Source organism: Solanum dulcamara, chromosome 3 (genome assembly GCF_947179165.1).
Source record: "Solanum dulcamara chromosome 3, daSolDulc1.2, whole genome shotgun sequence".
NCBI lineage: Eukaryota > Viridiplantae > Streptophyta > Magnoliopsida > Solanales > Solanaceae > Solanum > Solanum dulcamara.
The window spans coordinates 26,366,596-26,386,929 of record NC_077239.1 but is presented as its reverse complement, the minus strand read 5'-3'; the positions used below and the strand labels follow the sequence as shown (position 1 = coordinate 26,386,929).

The window sequence follows — 20,334 nt, the reverse complement described above, 5'->3', positions numbered from 1 at the left end:
AAAATCCATCCCTCATCATCAATATAAAAACCGAAAGACTGATTTTCCTCCAGAGGTTTATCTTTCCCTATTACTTCATTCATCAAGGGAACAAGCAATGATGTGTTAATATCTATCAGCTTGAAGTCACCAAATTTAATCATTTTTTGTGGTGATATGGCTAGGACATCACCATTATTATGTATTTTGACAAAATTGCAAAGAACTATGGGATTGAGTGAACCAAAAGTGACAAAGACTTGATTTGAACTCTCTTTCTCGTCTTCAAGCAATATTTTTCCTTCACCGGCCAAGTCCATGATCTTTTCCTTAAAGGTAAAATACTTTTCAATAGGATGACCCATCAAATGATGATATTTACAGTAATTTGGATCATTAGTCCTCCCAGCTTCATATGGATACTTCATTTCAAGTAGCTCAAAGATTTTAATGCCAACAGCTCTTCAAAAATTACTGAAACATCTTAGTCCAAGAATGGATATTCTTTTGCCTTCATTTCCTTCAAAGTCAGCTTTCTAACAGCACTATTCTGAAAAGTCGTGGTCTTCACCCTTTGATTCTTTCTTAGATTTGTAGACACTTTCAAAGGTATGGCACTAACATTCATAGACTCCTTATTTTCAAACTTAGGTGCCGATTTTCCTCCTTTCTTTACCTCCATTTTATCTTTTCCCTTGCAAGACTCATAAATAAGTGGTCCTTCAATTCCGCTTGCAGACATGCTCAACTCCATGTCATGAGTGTGTGTGGCTAGTTCTTCAAATGATTTGGGTTTAATACCCTGTAGGATATAACGAAGTCCCTAACGCATTCCTTGAATACACATTTCTATTCCGGAAGTTTCACTAAGCCTATCCTTACAATTAAGGCTTGCATTTCTCCATCGGTTGATGAACTCGATGACATGTTCATCTTTCCATTGACATGTATTTGTGAGTTCAACCATGCTCACAATCGCCTTGTTCTATAGAAACGATTGAAAAATTCATGCTTAAGTTGTTTCCAACTATCAATAGAGCCAACCTCGAGATCCGTATACCAGTCAAAGACATTTCCTTGTAGGAACACACAAATTGTTTGAACAGATAATCTCCATATGTTCCAGCATTATTGCAAGTTTCAACAAAATTGGCAATGTGTTGCTTTCGATTTCCCTTTCCGTCAAATTGTTTAAATTTTGGAGGTTGATAACCTGCAGGCATCTTCAAAACATCGATTCTTGAAGTGTATGGCTTTGCATACGTAAATGATGACTTTGAAGACACTTCATACTTATCTTTGATAGTTCCCATAATTAAGTCCTTCAATTGATGATTGGAAATTCCTCCTTCAGTAGATACTTGAAGCTCATCACCCACATTTATTTTCTTTGTAACTGAATCTCCCTTTTCTTGTATCATCGGACGTTTCCAGGTGCATGACTTGAGTCCCCCTCCATAACATTTTTAACTCTGTCCGTCACCTTGACAATTCGATTATCCTGATCTTACACATATTTTGTTAGATCAATTGCCTTTGTCAAACTTGCCAGTTGTTCTTCAACAGTTGAGTCATTAGTCATCATCGTTTGGATGGCCGTTATGGATGATGGAGCAAAGCACGGATTTTCCCTCAAACTGAAATTTGTCTGAAATAAGTTACGTGGTGTGACTTGAGCAGATCTAGTGATCAAGACATCATCTTCATCTTGAATAGTGCAATTCCTTGTGTTAAAAGGACTAAGTCGAGCCGAACGTTTTTTCAACAATATCAGTTATATTATCTTCTTCTTCCAATTCATTCGGAAAGAATCTTGCCCCCTTTGAAGATGGAAGATCAAAAATAGGAACTGATGCAGACGGCACTTGGAGTGCTTGTTGTCCTAACAAGTTTGCTCTGTTCCTAGTGATGGGTCCCAAACTTTTTATAGTCGCATCCATATGTTCTCCACCTCAGAGGAAAACTTGAAATCAGTAGCCTTAGCAATAATAGTCCTGGAGTCAAACTTCTTAGATGCCATTTAAGTATTCTTGAAGTTTGATGATCGATGTAAAGAGATGAGAGGTAGAGATTATCCCACTGGGCGTGCCAAAATTTATAAACAATAAATTTTTGAGTCGAGAAAAATAAATAATGAAGACCAGAAAATTGGAGTAACAAAGTGTAATAGTTGATTTCAAAATATAGTGCGTGTTACAATCTCTATAATAATTCTTTGATTTTTCAAATAATATAAAATATATTGAACTTGAATTTGATTTAGAGTCAAGGGCTTGAATAGCTTGATCTTGAATCTTCTTCTTCAAATTTGGATTTGAATTATTCGTCATGAACACTTGTATGATTATGAAGAATAATAAATATGAACAAGTAACTTGATCTTGAACTTCTTGATATTTTTCTTCGTTCTTGATCTTGAACTTGAGCTTGAATTTGATTACTTGAACTTTGTAACTTTGTAGAAAATTTATGGTCTTTGGTCCACGAGCTCTTTTCTTGCTTTTTGTTCTTGAAAACCCCTCCTCTGAGAATAATGAGGACTCCTATTTATAGTTGTAGGGAGTGGTATGAGGGTGTGATTTCAGATTTCTTTAGTGAAGAGCTTTAATTTGATTGGTCAGAACATGTCACATATACACGTGGCATTATTCTAGTGACTCATTTAATTTGACTTAGATTGCCACATAATTTCGACACGTGACATGATTTTAGTGGCTTATTTAATTTGACTTGGATTGCCGCATAACTTTGACACGTGACATAATTTTAGTGGCTTATTTAATTTGACTTGAATTGCCACATAATTTTGGCATATGGCATGATTTTAATAGCTCATTTAATTTAACTTGGATTGCCATATAACTTTGACACGTGGCATGATTTTAGTGGCTTATTTAATTTAATTTAGATTGTCACATAATTTTGGCACATGGCATGATTCTAATGGCTCATTTAATTTGACTTGGATTAACATATAACTTTGACACGTGGTGTGATTTTAGTGGCTCATTTAATTTGACTTGAATTGCCACATAACTTTGACACATTGTGTGCTTTTAGTGGATCATTTATTTGACTTGAATTGTCATATCATTTAGACTATTTTCTTGAATTTAATATAGTCCAAATTAATTTACGGATTTAAATTAAATATAACTTTAATGTTTACAGCTAGCTCAATAGAAAAGTTATCCTAGGAAACTTTTACACTATTGACATTTTAATTATGATGTAGTCACAAGTATTTCTTTCTTACTTACTTATTTCATAGTTAAAAACAAACGTGTTGATGACATCTTGATTTTATGTTTATTTAGTACTTCAAAAATTTATGTTTTACAAAATTCTTTTTGGATTAATATTTTTTTAATATACTTACTCCGTGAAAGAAAAAACACATTTAAATATAGACCCAATGACGTGACGCTCTCTAATGCCTAAAACCTTACTTATCTTTTTGGGATAATTACAGTACAGGGCCGCTCGGCCAAAGTAATTACAAACAAATAGTCATTCGGTGTATATTCATGCATATTCAATGTATATTTCATATATAGAGTGTATCATAATGTATATTCAGAGTATAACTCATATATAAGTAATCTATTTTGTATAGTCAGTGTATACTTTCTATGACTTTTGGCAAGCTATATTATATAGTCACTGTATATTTCTTATGATTTTGGCTATTTTTTTATGTAAATAAAACATGATTATATTTGTTGTAAACTAATTAGTATATGGTATATATTTGAAATTGTCCCATTTGCAAATTACTCTCAGTGGCCATTTGGCCCTTTTGTTTTCCAAAAAAAAGCCATGGCTTTTTGTCTTACCAAAAAAATGGTCAATGGTCACTTGGTTATTTAAAAAAGAAAACAATTGTTCTGCTATTTAAAAAACAATCGTTGATTTAATTTATTTATGTTACTCCTTATTTTTTTCTTTTATAATTGTTTCACTTCTTTTGTGGAAAAAATGAATATTTATGTTGTTTTTTTAATTCTTTTATTTATTAAGGTGGGAACGCATGATAGTCAAATAAATATCGATACAAGATTATGCACATTTATACAATATCAACATATTACATATACACTATATAATTATTTATACATAATATATACATGTTTATACATCATTTATACAATATTGATACACGTTTATACAATATCGATGCATTACATATACACTACATAACTATTTATACAATATCGATACATTGTGTATATACTACATAATTATTTATACATTATCAATACATTACATATACACTACATAACTATTTATACAATATCGATACTTTACATAACTATTTATAAACAATCGATACATTATATATACACTACATAATTGTTTGTATATTATATATATACATATTTTTATACCATTTATACAATATTAATAGATGAAAACTAATAACTTTTTGGTATATATATGAAATTAGCCCTATTTTTTGTACGTTTTTTGACATTTTTTCCCTAACTTTCATAGTTTGAAAATTAAAGCAAATGCAAATTCCGAAATGATGGCATGATCAAGTGCCCATTGAAAGAATGTTACTCTTCATTAGTTTTGTAACTTCCATGTTTTCTTCCTTTAAAATATTTATTTATGATGAGGCCGTTTCTTTCACTTTTAAATATTAACTCTCATTATTTACTCAAACAATTATATAGATCTCATTTAAACCCATTTAATCTTATAACTATCAATACTACATTTAACCCATTGTAAATCTCAAATGGTGTGACATGTTGGGCCAAAAAAAAAAGAAGGGAACGTTTCATATTTCATTTTCAGTATAACTTCGTAACTTATTTCTTCATTAGTCAACCTCTTAATTAATACAAAAAAGACGGTAGAATCACAAGAAACCATTAACTAATTAAATATAAACAAATTAATTAATATTTGTAAGAGAAGCCAAAAGAATACGAATAATTTTTTTATATATAAAGACGAGAAATGATTTTCTTTTTTCTCAGGGATGTTTTTGATTGTAAAATATTGTCCAATTTAAGTAAATATGAATGTAAAATATTTTTTTAATAAATTACTTAATTTTCATTTTATGAATATAGGAAACTTTTGTTATTTTGTGTGTCATAAACTTGGAAGTCTTTATGCTCAATATGTACATAAAAGGAAAATTTTCACTTGAATATTAAAGAGCAATGTCAACCAAGGCAATTCTAATGAAAAAAATTATATTTGTAATTCATTAATTTAATATATATATATATATATATATATATATAATATTAAAGAGCAATGTCAACCAAGGCAATTCTAATGAAAAAAATTATATTTGTAATTCATTAATTTAATATATATATATATATATATATAATATTAAAGAGCAATGTCAACCAAGGCAATTCTAATGAAAAAAATTATATTTGTAATTCATTAATTTAATATATATATATATATATATATATTTCTTCTATCTTGATTAACTTCACAAGAAAATACTAATGTACATGTTACTATTAATTAATATCTTTATGACTGCATGAAGCGCAGCTATGCTAGTTGTATATTATATAAACAATACAAAAGCATTCATTCAAAGGGCCTGCCAAGATCTTATTTCAGAATAGGAGTGCAACATATATTTTTAAAATTAGCTAAAGATGAATAGCATTCCGAAGAGCAACATATATTGTTAGAAACATCTGTCAGGAAGCAGCCATCACCATCCTGATACAAGTGATAAGTGCGATGTGCAAAAGAAAAGTGTTACTATACGGTCTACGCTACAGAGGTTCCCACAAAAATGAGAGGATTGGATATAAACAAGAGAGTACTTATAACAAACTTCCTTTACAATGACATTAACTATTGTTTTCTTCCTTTGTTTTGTTTATTGGTTAGTCGACTAACATTGTTTCTGTTCAACACTTCTCATCCCTGTCACTGAGCTGGAACAGCAAGTGTTGAAAATTTGCCAGTTTACTGTGAGTTCTTAGTCTTCTTTGCAGCAAAAAGTTGGCGAAGGAAAGCAAATTTTCCCTTTGCTCGTGCAGAAAACTCAACAATACTACCATTGCTGGCAACCGTCTGCTCCACAGGTCCCGTTGCTGGTATAGATGGTGAGGGCGGAGGAAGTGTGAAAAGATACGCAGTAAGCATACGGATTATCTGGCTGAAGCTTGGTCGCATATTAGGGTCTTCCACCCAACATGATTGTATGATAAATGCCAAGTCAGGAGAAATATCTTCTGGAAGACTAGGTCTCTCTTGCTGCATTTCCAGTTCATAAACCAATTTAATACATAAAGCAACAAGAAGACCGTGTGTTAACTCAGAATAACTCCAGAAAATAAATGATCAGTATCTCATGGAAAAAGTCAAAAGGCAAATGATAGTTTAGCTCACACTCTTCAGAGTTAAATGGTAAAACTGCACCATCACTATAAAAAGGAAAGGGGATTATCACATCCCATCTAAGATCACAATTTTACTTCAGTTACCCTAATATACACCTAAATGTAATGCATGGATATCAAGGAATGTTGACAATGACTTTTCAACAAGGGTTATGAAACCTAATTAATAAAGAGAAATAATCCCCTGAAGCAGACATGATCTTGGTCATCATACAAATGTAACTAGACAATTACGCACACCATGTGAAAGAATTCAAATTAAAATTTGCTACATGCATAAACCAAGGTTTTTGAGCATTTGAGGGTCTTCTTGATACATTTAGTTCTCCATCCAAATTTGCTTGTCCACTTTGACTTGTAGCCTGTATGGATTGACTTATTTTTAAGCAGCTTATAAGTTGGAAACTGCTTATAAATTTTAAAAAAAAGTAGGTGCAGGCCAACTTTTTTTTTTTGACTTATAAGCTGTTTTCAACTTATAAACTGCTTAAAATAAGTTCATCCAAATAAACCCAACTATTTATTGGGCTTATTTTAAGCACAAAATGACTTTAAATTGGTCAGCCAAACACTCAAAAAAAAGCTGAAAACAAATTATAAGCAGCTTATAAGTTGAAGAAAAAAAGATAGGTGCAGGCCAACTTTTATTTTTGACTTATAAGCTGTTTTCAATTTATAAACTGCCTAAAATAAGTTCATCCAAATAAACTCAACTACTTATTGGGGCTTATTTTCAGCACAAAATGACTTTAAGTTGGCCAGCCAAATACTAAAAAAAAGCTGAAAACAGCTTATAAGTCAATCCAAACGGCCTCTTAGTATGATTATCAAGAGAAGCATTGGAAGCACAGCTTGAATAATATTTGCATCATAGAAAAATAGGTAACTGTTTTGCTATGAGAATAAATGAACCCCTTAAATTTTTTTGTGATTCTAACAAGGGAAGTGGACAATATTTCGATGCAACTCGAAAAGAAAAGTAGAAGTTTTTTAGGATCAATGTGGTTAAAGACTCGCTTAAAGCACGTTTAAACCCTTAATCTTGGCGAAGCGTAGTTGGTGTGATTTGCCTCACTTAGTCGGCGCTCCAATGTACGCGTCAAGGTCCTAAGGCAAGTGCATCTTCGCTAAAGGGCTTTTTTCTTTAAGAGCACAACACTAGACAATGGATATACTTGAAAAAGTGATACATTTGTTGTTAAGAAACGTCATGACTAAAGTTCTAGTGATTAAGAATAAGAAACTAGAAATTCCATACAAGAAAACTCGCTAGTAAAAATCAAAATATTTCCTGAAAAATGTATGGAGGAAAACATTTCCTGAAAAATGTTTTCCAATTTTCTTATGTTTGATTGGTCAAAATATTCTCTCAGAAAACAAGTTCCTTAAAAATGAGGAAAATGACTTTCCTAATGGAAGTAGGGAAAACAAGTTCCACAAGTAACTTCTAAGTTCATTGTCATGCCCCACCCACCCAACGTCTACAACCCCCGTCTCTTGACCATTCCACCCCCGAACACCCTGTCCCCACGCCATCTCACCCTCATAATCTTTTGCTAGCTTATAGCTCATTGTAGTGCACTATAATTTTCTTTGTGGAGGACTCAGATTAGGATAAAAGGCTAGGTGATTCATCCTTTGCACCATAGTAGTTGTAGTTCTGCTCATTGTTTATTGCCTTTTGATTTCTGCATTGTGTTGCTGTTTATAGTTGTGGCGCCATTGTACTTTGACTGTCTTATCTATCTTATCTTATCTTATTTATTTATTGTAGTTAATGCCTCTTTCTTCCCGTACCACTCTACCACGACTTTCCCTTTTACTATTCCTATTTTCATCTTGTTTTCTATATGTTTGCCCCTATCTGACCTTTTATCTTGTCCTCTCTTAAAGCCGAGGGTCTTTCGGAAACAGTCGCCCTACCTTTCAAGGTGAGGGTTAGGTCTGCGTACACTCTACCCTTCCAGACCCCACATTATGGGATTATACTGGGTTTGTTGTTGTTGTTGTTGTTGTTGTACTTACTAAACACTTGAAAATAAGCAAGAAAATCCACTTATTTTCCAATTAAATATTATCTAGGAAAACATTTTCCGTGGAAAATATTTTCCTTCATACAAAACACACCCTAAAATTATGTCCTTTCATCTAAATCAAGTATTTAAGTGTCATTGAACTTGATTGACATGAGTTTACCTGCACACGCACACATATTTTAATTATAGTTTTTCATTTCTTATCCCAAAATAATTATTTTGTATTGATTATAGTTACATTTTTTTGTATTACCTTTCTACTTATTATTTTTCCTTTCATTGGTTTTTTTCTTCTCTTAAGTCCATGCTTACTCATGTTTTGTGCTTAAAGCCGCAATAGACGGATACTTTTTTACATTAAAAGTGTGTTCTTCCTAACCGCTTATGCTTTTAAATGAGATGGTGACATCCTTCAACAATCACCGTTTAGTTTGAAGCAGTGAATTGTTCTTTGATGTTAGCATACAGAAATGCTACTTGTCATGCCACCATTTATTAGACCACCTAGTATTTGAGAACTTTGTAAGAAAATCGCTGCAAGAGAACAAGGTCAAGTTGTGAAAAAGTTGAGTGTGGCTCACTTATGTGTAATCTTGTCAGGATCAAAACCTTTAAGACCTGCCCTGTTAAGATTGAATGCCTATTGAACTTCTACTAATTTAGGTACTGTACTGTCCATCTCTACTTTCATGTGATGTGATTTGTTATCTCGACACTTCTATACACACAAGCGCTGCAGAACAATGATACCTATTACACTTAGTTTCAGATCCTCTCAGATCTGGTCTCACTTATCAAAGCAATCACCATTCATAGGAGCATATCAATCTTTACTTAAGAGTAAAAATACCCATGCAAACAAACAGCTGAGATTATAAGAAACAGTGAAGACTCTCATCACAGCCTCAGTGACACTCCAATTTAAAGGCACAATACAAGCTTCTTGACATAAGCAAGCCTAGTTATCTAGTTCTCATATTATCAGCCAGAAGTCAACCAATATATGTTCGGTTGAAGAACACCAAAGGATTTAATGGCAGCAACTTCACTTTGAATTATTCTTTTTCTTCTAGAGAGAAAGTGAGGTGCTTTTATTATATATATACCAACAAGGAACACTGCATTATCTTTAGATGAATTGTTCAAAATTAGCGAGGGAAACAGTTGATCGCATTTCCCTCTATATTGAATGCAAGCAGAGTGCATATTTGTTCTCCTTTTGTGGCATTACCTGGGTGATTTCCCCCATTGCGGAAGGACTTCTCAGTTAGTTGTAGTGGTTGTTTTCCCAATAGAAATAGAAAAAGTTGAAAATCAATTTTGAAATGTTTAAAACTAAAATAAATGGTTGGAGAGGAACAGAAGAATGCTTCACAGGAAGTACCAATCAAAAGATTTAAGTATCTGACACCCAGTGTTATTAAAAGCAAACAACGCAAACAAGCTCTATGGTTCGTTGGGGCTTTAAGCACAAAGCTCAAATAAAGTGTAGGCTTTAATGAAAAAAAGCGAAAAGGGTGAAAAAATACAAAATATATATATATATATTTAGTCAAAGACTAATAATAATTATAAGCATGAATGACAAATATATGAACAAAGAAATTGAAAAAAAAATATGATAAAGTGAAATATCAATTGTTTAGTGTCGCCTTTTCAAAAGAGGCGAAGAGGCTCATTGGCAAAGAAGAGTATGTCTTAGAGCATTGATGACAACACTAAAGCGCACATTAAGCGAAGCGTTCAACACGTTTTGAGCCTTGCTTCATGGCTTAAGGCACCTTTGACATCACTGCTGATAACGCAATCATTTTTACTTTTTTTTTTTTTTGAGAAAGATAAAGTTGTATTCCTCAGCATTAAGGATATGGTAGAGACCTCCAAAAATTGGTTCCCAACAAGAGAAAACAAAAAGGCTAATAGATTACAAAGTGCCTATAAAATTCAAAATCTGTGCACCTTCTTCTATCCCTTCTTCTTTACACGAAAAATAAAAAGTAGTCAGGCAGTTCCATTTGACTTTCTCTATTAAATTAGCCTTGTTTTCAAAGCATCTGCTGTTTCTTTCTTTCCAAATAGACCACCAAATGCATGATGATATTATAATCCACTTTTTCTTAGATTTTCTCCCTCTTCTACTGATCCAACAACTAAGTAGATCTGCTGTATGCTCAGGCATAATCCATTCTGTATGTGTTAGTCCCAGAAAAAGGTTCCACAATTGTGTTGTCACTCTGAAATGGAGGAACAGGTGGTTATCGGTTTCCTCAGTCTCATTACAGAGAGAGCACCAAGAGGCAATATGGAAACCTCTCTTTTTCAATTTCTCATGTGTGGAGCATGCTCTTCTGGCAACCAACCAAGAGAAACACTTTAGCTTGGTTGGCACCTTGTTCCTCCAAATCTGCTTCTAGGGGCCAAGCTTACAACCTGGATGCTCCTTCACCTCCTTAATCTATAGCTTGTTAACAGAAAGGCTTCCATCTCTAGAGAGTTTCCATCTGATAGAATCTTTTTCTTCTGATAACCCATTGAACCCATTCAGAACTTGTAATAGCTCAGCCACTCTCCCGATCTCCCAGTCATTTAAATGCCTTTTGAACACAATACTCCATCCATGAGTAGACCATACGTCAGCCACTGTTTCTTCCGGATTGGTACACAAGGAAAATAGGTCTGGAAATAAGACCATCAGTGTCTCATTTCCATTCCAATTCTCCTTTCAGAATAGGATTTTAGTCCCATTTCCCACCTTGTAGACTATGTTTCTACTTAGATCAGGCCACAAGTTCCTTATTGTTCTCCAAGCTGACACCCCATAAATGCTATTCACAGAGCTGGAGACCCAATTTCCATTCAACCCCAGATATAAAGTTTTCAGTTTTCAAACTCTGAGGATAATGGACCCTCCCACCCACCCACCTGGGTAACATTCTCCACTTAAATACCGAATTGGGCTCAGCTGCCCGGTTTCGTACTCATGATGTACACCTACCGACTACCATACATACCACAATGTACTACCTTTACCGCTAAACCCAAGCGCTGGGGGCATCTGATAACTCAATATTTATACCTTGGTGCAAGGATAACCACCTTTCTTCTTTTGATCTTTCAAAATTTGTGAACAAGCTAAGCTTGTAAAGCTGACTGTTTTTGGGAGGATATAATCATTCTATCGTGTTTCCATATGTTTTTTGAATTTCCTTATTTTAAATGAATGTTGTACCCCCATTGGCACCCATTTATGAGATTGATATCATAACCTTTAAGAAAGGAGTAGTTCTTCTCGAACTATCTTTAACATTCTTTATTAGCAGCCATAGTCGACCACAGAAGTTGCTAATCTGGATGTGGAGATCTGATAAGAAGTTTAATGAAAAGCATCTGTAATTGAATTTGAGGGGAAGGTGGTTTATATTTTTCATACAATGAATTTCTACTGTAATGCTTGTAAATATTCTTGAATAAATGTAAATATAGTTAGCTTAATTTACTCCCATTGTAATTAGGTATTGATTTCTTTTGTTGTTTAGGCCATGTAAACTTCATTATTTAAACTCCAATATGAGGGAATAATCAAACTGCGTTCTCTTACTTTCTCTTCCTATACACATTGTATCAGAGCCTGGTTAACACCAACAACACATAAGAAGAGAAAAGTAATTTACTGACGACTTTCTAGAGTTGTTCAGCGTCACAACCTTCTTCTTCTTCAGTGTTGTGCGAAAACCAACATCATCACAACGTTACCCACTCCTAGGCGAGCAAACCTAGTCAGTTGCTCTGCCAATCAACCTAAGACACGCCTTCACGCATCGTCAGAGCGTCTCCTTCAGGATTGTGTCTGCTCCATGCACCGGTGTGTGCGAGCTCCTCCACCACTTTTCGATGATCTGTTTTATTCCAGTAGGATTGCCTAGTCATTATGAGGTTACCCCTATAGATACCTCCTGATTCCAACCACTTCCCCGTGACCAGATCTGACTTTCTGATGACTACAACTATATTTTTCTAGTTTCCGACAGTTGCAACCATTTCTTTTTCAAACTAAACAGTTCTATATGAGGCAGATTTCATTCCAGTAACATCTACATCTAGGGGTGGCAAACAGTGCGGGGCGGTGCCATTGCAGGTCAAACCCGCGAAGACTCCAACCATCCCCGCCCTCCATAGCAAAAAAAAATTGTTTCTCCCCTTACTTTTTCAACTGAGTTTGATACTAAAAATGAAATTCATAAAATTCTTTTTCATATTCCCGCCAAGTAGTATTAATTCGATTATACTAAACTGTAAATCTTCCATAATGCTCCCATAGAACTACTAATTAGTAATTAATAAACCCATCCAGGGACAATGAGGTTCCAGTCAACAACCAGAAAAACTTGACCACAAACATAATTAAATGCCCTAACCATACCAGGGAGTAAAAGCTACAATGTCTTTTTTCAGTATCAGACGAGTATGAAGACAATTCTACCAATTGTTTTCATTGCTCGAACTGGTAATGTTGTTGCTTGTATCGCACAGTCCACCACATTTGGTCCCTGAGTCATGGACACAGGCGCTTCTAACCACATTCTGGTGACAAATCATAACTATCCACTCTCTTCGTCCCAATTTATATGTAGTAGTTTAACTGGTCACAAAATTTAATAAATATGAGAAGACTTTGTAATGTTCCAGAACTAACATTAAAAAGAAGTACACCTTTGTGAACTTTTTGCCAAATAAGTGGGACCAACATGGATAAAATGTTTATAGTGTCATTAAATATTTGTCAAATAAGAAAACGTGTCCTTTATAGGACTGACTAAACAGTAAAGTATGTCATATAAATTGGACATGAGTAATATTATTTATTCTCAGTCCCTTCCAACTATTACCTTAGCTAATGATTCTCAGACCATGGCAACTGGAGTCTATCAAGCCAATTTTCTACCTTCCTTAACTCTAAATAATGTTCTTTTGGTCCCTGGTTGCCCCTTTAGCCTTCTTTGAATAATTCATTTCGCTAGAGCCTTAAAATGTTTCATATCATTCTTTAGTAACTATTTTTTTCATATAAGACCTCAGCATGAGAAGGGTTCAAAGGGGATATCGATGTTACTCGCTTGAACTTTAGCGATACCTTATGTCCTCTAATGTTACTTTCTTTCAAGGTCAGCCCGATTTAACATCCTCTTATGCTAAACTTCCAAACATTGTTTAGGTCTTACCAATTCCATCTTTCAGGGATCACACATAGTCTATACTTCCACTTCGTCTTCCTCAGCTCCACCTCCACCACGTTTGACTTATCATCATCATCATCTGCAATCCTCATCTAGTCAATACAACTCACGACTGCCACCACAGTCCTTGCTTGTTGCGGACTTGTCAACACCAAGTTCTCCCAATGCCACTCAAAAATGTATTATTCTACTCATAACCCTCATCTTATCTATATTTGTTTGAGATATCATCATTTGTCACCGACTCATTTTGTCTGTATCATCACTATTTATGTTTCTATTCCTAAGACGACAAGTGAAACTCGTTTTAATCCAGACTGGCAACAAGATATAATTGGGGAGATGTTTGCCTTACACTCTAGTGGTGCTTGGGAGATCGTTCCTCTACCTCCAGGAAGTCTATAATTGGTTGTCGTTGGGTATATGCTGCAAAGGTTGGCCCTGATGGACAGATTGATCGCCTAAAGGCACAACTAGTCCTGAAGGGTTATACATAGATTTTTTATCTTGACAATAGTGATACCTTCTCTCTTATGTGGTTATTGTTCGCCATTGGCCTCTCCACCAGTTGGATATTAAAAAAATTTCTCCATAAGGATCTCAAAGATGAGATATATATGGACCAACTAACGAGCATTTTATGGATTGAAGCAGTCTCCTCGAGAATGGTTCAAGAAATTTAGCATGGTTATTCAAGAATTTAGCATGATTCAAAATGAAGCTGGTCATTCTGTGTTTTATCATCACTTTGCTCCAAGTTTGTGCATGTACCAAGTTGAAACATCACCTTTTTCAGCACTTTCAGACCAAGGATCTTGGTCCATTGAGGTTGCTCAATTCAAATCAGGTATGAGGAAGAAAGGAGAAAAATATTATTGAATCGTAATCCTACATTTGTCATCGGAGGTTTTTGAGTCTGATGGCAGTGTTGGGTTTTGCAAACGCCAAAGGAAAGAAGATGGCTCAAACAGCAGTTGGTACAATCGCCAAGTCCCTAGCCAGTCCCATAACAAGTTATATATGTATGCACCAGCTTGAGGAGTGTTACGATCCTTGTGAATATTCTAGAATAAATGTAAATATAGTAGGTAGTTTAATTTACTCCTATTTTAATTAGATATTAATTTTCTTTCGTTTTTAGGACATGTAATCAGGTGGAGTTCTCTAATTTTTCTCTTCCACTTCACACCTAGGAATCTAAAAATGAGTTCAGCCTTATCTACATTGTTTTTGCACAAGCTAAAAGTGAATAGTACATCAAGATTTTCCAATCCTCAGGCAAGCCATGCTCAAGGGTTGGGATTCTTAATGAAGTTGATCCAAAGGGTAGCTATGTTTACAGTCATAATCAAAAATAACATAGAGCATACTCTATTTTACTGCATAAATATACAAAGGAAAAGCTTGATGAAGACAGAAAAAACCTTTGTACCTTAAAAGCAGCAGCATAAGCAGCTTGCAAATTAGACATCCCCTCAAATGGCATGCGGTTGGTCAGTAATTCCCACAAGACAATACCAAAACTATAAACATCGACCTTGTTATTATAATGCTTCTTCTCCCCCTGACGCAATGTAACAGTGCTGTACAACTGCAACAACAATTAATTCAGATAATTGGGAAACCTTGAAAATTCAGGATAAAACATAGAAAACATATTGAAACTGACCCAAGTAAGAACACATTTGAATGAATAAGTGCAAAGAGAGAAAGGACAAAAGATTTGAACTTGATCAAGGCATTAGTGCACACCATCATATCATAAAATGTGCAGTAGAATCATGAGAATTCAAAGGGGAATTACAAGAGGAGTATCACAAAATCAATACAATTTTGAGGGCGCAAGATTACCAAATTAACTAGGAAGGATAGTAGTTTACAAGGGGATTAGGAAAATGATGACAACATCATAGAACAGCCTTAGAGATAATAAATTGGATAAGAATATCACCATGCCAAAGTACACAGTCCATTTATCTCTTTGGAAGTTAAAAAAAGAAATAGTTAAAGGCTTGCTTCAGATCAACATCATAATATTGTGATTCAGAAGAACAGGAAAGAAACGAAAAATTACATATGAAGATTTTCATTTTAAGTTTCTTTGGATAACCGAGAAACTCCTGGCAGACAGTGACAGACATTTCGAAACTCAGTGGATAATGGAATGGACCCCCCCCCCCCCACACACACACCCGTCCCCACTTAAATATCATGTTTTTGTATGTAGCAAGTTTCGAATCACACATTGTGCTCTTACCACAATCAAATCCCTGGGGGCATAGATTTTCCTTTTAAATATAAGTTAAGGAAACTCCTTTTATGTGCTACAATTTCTAGAGGTGGGTAAATAGGATGTAAGTTTGGTTTTCAAAGCATCACCTATTTTACTGTGTAATTTTTCTCCTGTAACTTGCAATTAATTCTGATGGGTCACTACTTGAGCATATATTCCAATGCAGGTACATAATCCAATTCTGCATCAAAATTCCCAGCCTTTACTAATCTATCAGATGAGAAAATGCAAAGTGTAGTCTGCTCAAGCTCCATGAGTGGAATTATAGTTACTGTGCCGACCCATTTTATTCAACCATGTACGTTTATATCACCAATAATTAAATCTTCCATACAAAAAGATATTGATAAATTGATATTAAATAATAACAACCAACAATTTATTTATTTTTTAATCTGGTAACAGTATAACAACCAATAACTTTCGAAGTTGTGTTGATTTACATGTCTAGTGGAGCAAACTACATGGTTCAATCGTGATATCATGGGGTTGATTAACATGTGGTTAAATAGATACAAACCTCAGGTGCCATCCACCGGTATGTCCCAGTTTCTGCTGTCATCATCTCAGTGAGGGTCTCTTCCCTTGCTAACCCAAAATCTGCAAGCTTCACAGACTTCTGATTGACCGTGAGCAACAAATTGTCTGCAGGAATGACATTTCACATGTGCTCTTTCTTAGACAGGAGAAGATTAAAAAAAAACGCACATTAACAAATGAAATAGGGAAGATAAAGAGCGAGTGATGCCAATTTAAGAATAAACTCCAAGTTAGCAGCATAAACTGAACCATACATCAAGGGAACTTATCAACTAAAATGAGTTTGCTATCCTCTGTTAACTTCCCTAATTGAGATTCTTTTTATAAGAAAAAACAAAGTGAGATAGCAAGCAATGAAGTGAATGGTGGAGCCAGAAATGTATACCACAATATCTGCACTACTAACTTCTTCCTTCTATGGTACTTACGTTACTGACCATAGAAGAGCCAACATAAAATGATAAGATAACCCAGAAAAAGAACTCTTCCAGCAGTAAATTATTGATGAATAAAAGAATATAGTCCAAAAACATAACATTTGGCCTGTTTAACATTTCAATGAATAACTACAGTAACAACAAGAAAAAATTCTTCTACAGCTCGGCTAGCCAAGTGGTACCAGGTTTTAGATCTCTATGTATAATGCCATTGGCATGTAAACATTCCATGGCCCGAGCAATGTCAAGAGCATAATTTAAAGCCACATGTAGGTCAAGCACTTTTGGTCGAATGCTGACTAAGTACTTCCGAAGGGACATTCCAGGCAGTAGCTCTGAAACTATAACCATCAAAGGATCCTTGCAAGCTCCAATAAACTGCAAACACGAACCATCATGTGAATGGCCGCAGAAAATGTAAAAGGGCTAGCTCCAGTTTAATAATAGGCAAAGCAACATGAGCTAACTACGGAACCTAAATAACCATGTATGTGAATATTTACCAGCTAACATCTTACTACCTGCTAAACTTAACAACAAAAAAAAACTGTTCAAGGGAAGTTAAACACAGCACTTTGAAAAGATAATCAGAATATTAATTTGGAGTTTAAGGAACTTGGAAGAAAAAGAAAAATGATACTTACTTTTACAAGATTCTCATGTTTTACTCTTGACATCATAACAACTTCCCGAACAAAACGGCTTTCAAGTGATGCTCTTTCATCTGAGGTGTTACCACCATTTAGAACTTTTATTGCAACAATTTGATCACCATACCTGGAGAGACATGTAGCATTTTTTGATAGATAAAAAATTTACAATAAAACCAAAGCAAATAACAAAAAAAATGTATTTTTATATTTATGTTGTTTAAATGACAGAAATTGCCACGTTTGACTGCTTCTCAAGACAAAGGAAAATAGCCAAATTAGAAACATCACCAGAAGAAAATAATTACTCGCAGTTACTATGTAAGAATCAATGAATATCTCAACTACCAATTATAATCCCTTTCGCAAGCAAACTCTGATGTTACATTTCCTGAATTACATAGCAGTAACCTAACTAGTAAACCAATGGAACAGTATCACACTGGCCAAACACCTAAAGCATAATCCACTAGATACAGGCTCACAGCATCACAATTTTAAAGTAGGAAATGACATGTGGCAGAACAACAGGGATGACGAGAATTACACTGCCATTGCAACCTTCTGTATCTACAACGGGGAACTACTACCTCAAATCATTAGCCTAAAAAAATATGGGTAACATTGCAAGAACGGTGTTACCTACCTTCCTTCATAAACTTTTCCATGAGCTCCCTCGCCAATTTTTGTTCCAATAAAGAGTTGTTTTGGATCCACCAGCACTCTCTCATCAATAGATAATTGTGGTGAGGGTACTATTGATCCATTCCGCGAAACACCTTCAACATATTTCAGTACACTACCAACAGGATTTTCTTGGTCTTCTCTTTCTCTGCTCTTCTCACTGCAACTCATAGTTGCAAAACTCGAATCAGATTATCCCTGAATGCCTCATTCTCAACCCTCACACACACCTCACTCTTTGAACCTACAAATTACTTTCAAACCACCAATCTTTTCCTGACACTGAAAAGTCAATACTACCTTCTCATGTTACCAGATGGATATTTGATGCTAGCAAAAACTTTAACCCTCATATGCAAAGCTTCTTCCTTTAACACTTGTTCAATACAATTTTGAGAAATATAAGCTGCTAACTTCCAAACAACTCAAGCTAAATATGACTCCAAAATTCACTTTGATTGAAACATCAAACAACTCTCGCCGATCTAAAATTACAGCAGAAACCCAAGAGTCGCCAAACAAAATAACCCCTTTTCTTGATAAAGAAAAAAAGACTCGATTTTTAAACAACCAAAGAATTAGCAGTCTTTGAATACCGTGCAGATTAAACGCCACGAAAATAAAATCAAGAAGCTTCAAAGGAAGCAACAAGAAAGAAATTTATACAGTGGCGGCTAAATATATACTAGTGTAAAAATTTCATGCATAGGTGAGGACCTAACAAGCAACTTTGAAGACACCAATAAAGCTTTGAACTTTACTCTTCTTTTTTTGTTTGTTTTTTTGGTCCCTTTTTTGGGTGATAGGGGTGGGGTTGGAGAAGGGGGTAGTGGGTTAACTTTGTTCTGTACTAGAAACTCTTATCTACAATACAATCAAAATGACGATATTCTGGGATAGTCTATTTTCCGGTAATGTAATGAGTCTCGAGAGTGTGGGGTATAAAGTGAAGAGAGAAAGAAACGTAGGGAATAACTATATAACTATGAATATAAAAAAAAAAAAAAAAAACACGTTTAAAGTGCCACCAAATGAGAATTACACACCTGGAGAGCACTGAGAACTCCCTGGAATATTATTAGCATGAGACATTAGGAGCCCGTTTGGTTTGGCTTTAAGTTGATCAAAATCAACTTAAAGCCCCTTTTTAGCTTTTGGACGTATTTGTCTAATGCTGACTTTAAGCCATAAAGTTCTTAAAGTCAGTCAGAAATGAAAAGTTAGGATTTCTAACTTTTTTTTTCAAAGTGCTTAAAGTCATTTTCTTTGACCATGGAAATTACTTTTATATCCTTTATATTTTAACTAAATTCTTAAACTACCTTTTTTTATTCTTTTAACCCTAAAATTCACATCATAAGCACTTTTATCCAAACACTCAACTGCTTATTTATAAAAATAACTTTTAGCACTTCAAAGTTCTAAAAGTACTTTATACATAAAAGTTACTTTTTTTAAGCCCATCCAAACGGGCTCTAGAGGATTTGGAGATTATTGGTTGAGGTGAGGATGCTTTGAGCAAACCTATCGAATGCAGCCAAGAGACCTTTCTCTCTCTTTGACTAATTAATTGGTTTTTGTGATGTGCAATTCTATTCATTTGATTTGACACCAACAGTGAAATAGTTCAGATTTAATAATTCAAGCACCCAACGTTTTTAGATATTGTTATTCTTCAATTAAACTTAACTCTGCTTTTAACTGTTAACTATTTGAAGTCACATTTTTTCTAATTTCAACAATATAAATTTTGTATTAACTCGAAGAATCTTAGTAAAAATTATGCTTATCTTGGTTTACATTATCATTTTGCCAAACACATGTACAGTGATTTAAACGGAATATCTTATTTAGACACTTGAACTTAACGTTGTTCCAATTAAACACAAAGTTATATATACACTCGTCCCTATTACACACAAGAAGTAGAAAACTCACCTAGATAAACAAGCATGATTTGACATGTTCTCCTTTTATTTCCATAGGAAAATATGTTCTTCCACTTGAGTGATTTTAGGTCTGAAAAAATCCTAGATTAATTCCATCAATTTTCACTTGATTTTCATCCCATTCTCACCAAGTTATC

The 20,334-nt window shown here is 34.4% G+C and overlaps 1 protein-coding gene across 1 annotated transcript; it reads right to left on the bottom strand.

Moving 5' to 3' along the window:
• Positions 1-5,628: 5,628 nt before the first annotated feature.
• On the bottom strand, positions 5,629-19,202 carry LOC129882483 (serine/threonine-protein kinase STY13). The gene is made up of 7 exons (XM_055956783.1): positions 18,549-19,202; positions 18,211-18,408; positions 17,559-17,691; positions 17,097-17,292; positions 16,458-16,582; positions 15,077-15,235; positions 5,629-6,228 (listed from the first exon to the last, which is right to left on the bottom strand). Exons 1-7 carry the CDS (start codon positions 18,599-18,601, stop codon positions 5,938-5,940), a joined length of 1,155 nt encoding a protein of 384 aa, XP_055812758.1. The 5' UTR covers positions 18,602-19,202; the 3' UTR covers positions 5,629-5,937.
• Positions 19,203-20,334: the final 1,132 nt, after the last annotated feature.

Bases quoted from the DNA above. Each gene is read 5' to 3' on its own strand.
- LOC129882483 (XM_055956783.1), bottom strand. From the start codon at position 18,601: ATGAGGGTTAAAGTTTTTGCTAGCATCAAATATCCATCTGGTAACATG. The intron at 17,692-18,210 runs GTAGGTAACACC...ATGTCTCTCCAG, and splicing joins GGAAAAGTTTATGAAGGAAG to GTATGGTGATCAAATTGTTG. The intron at 6,229-15,076 runs GTACAAAGGTTT...CTGGAAATGCAG, and splicing joins CTTATGCTGCTGCTTTTAAG to CAAGAGAGACCTAGTCTTCC.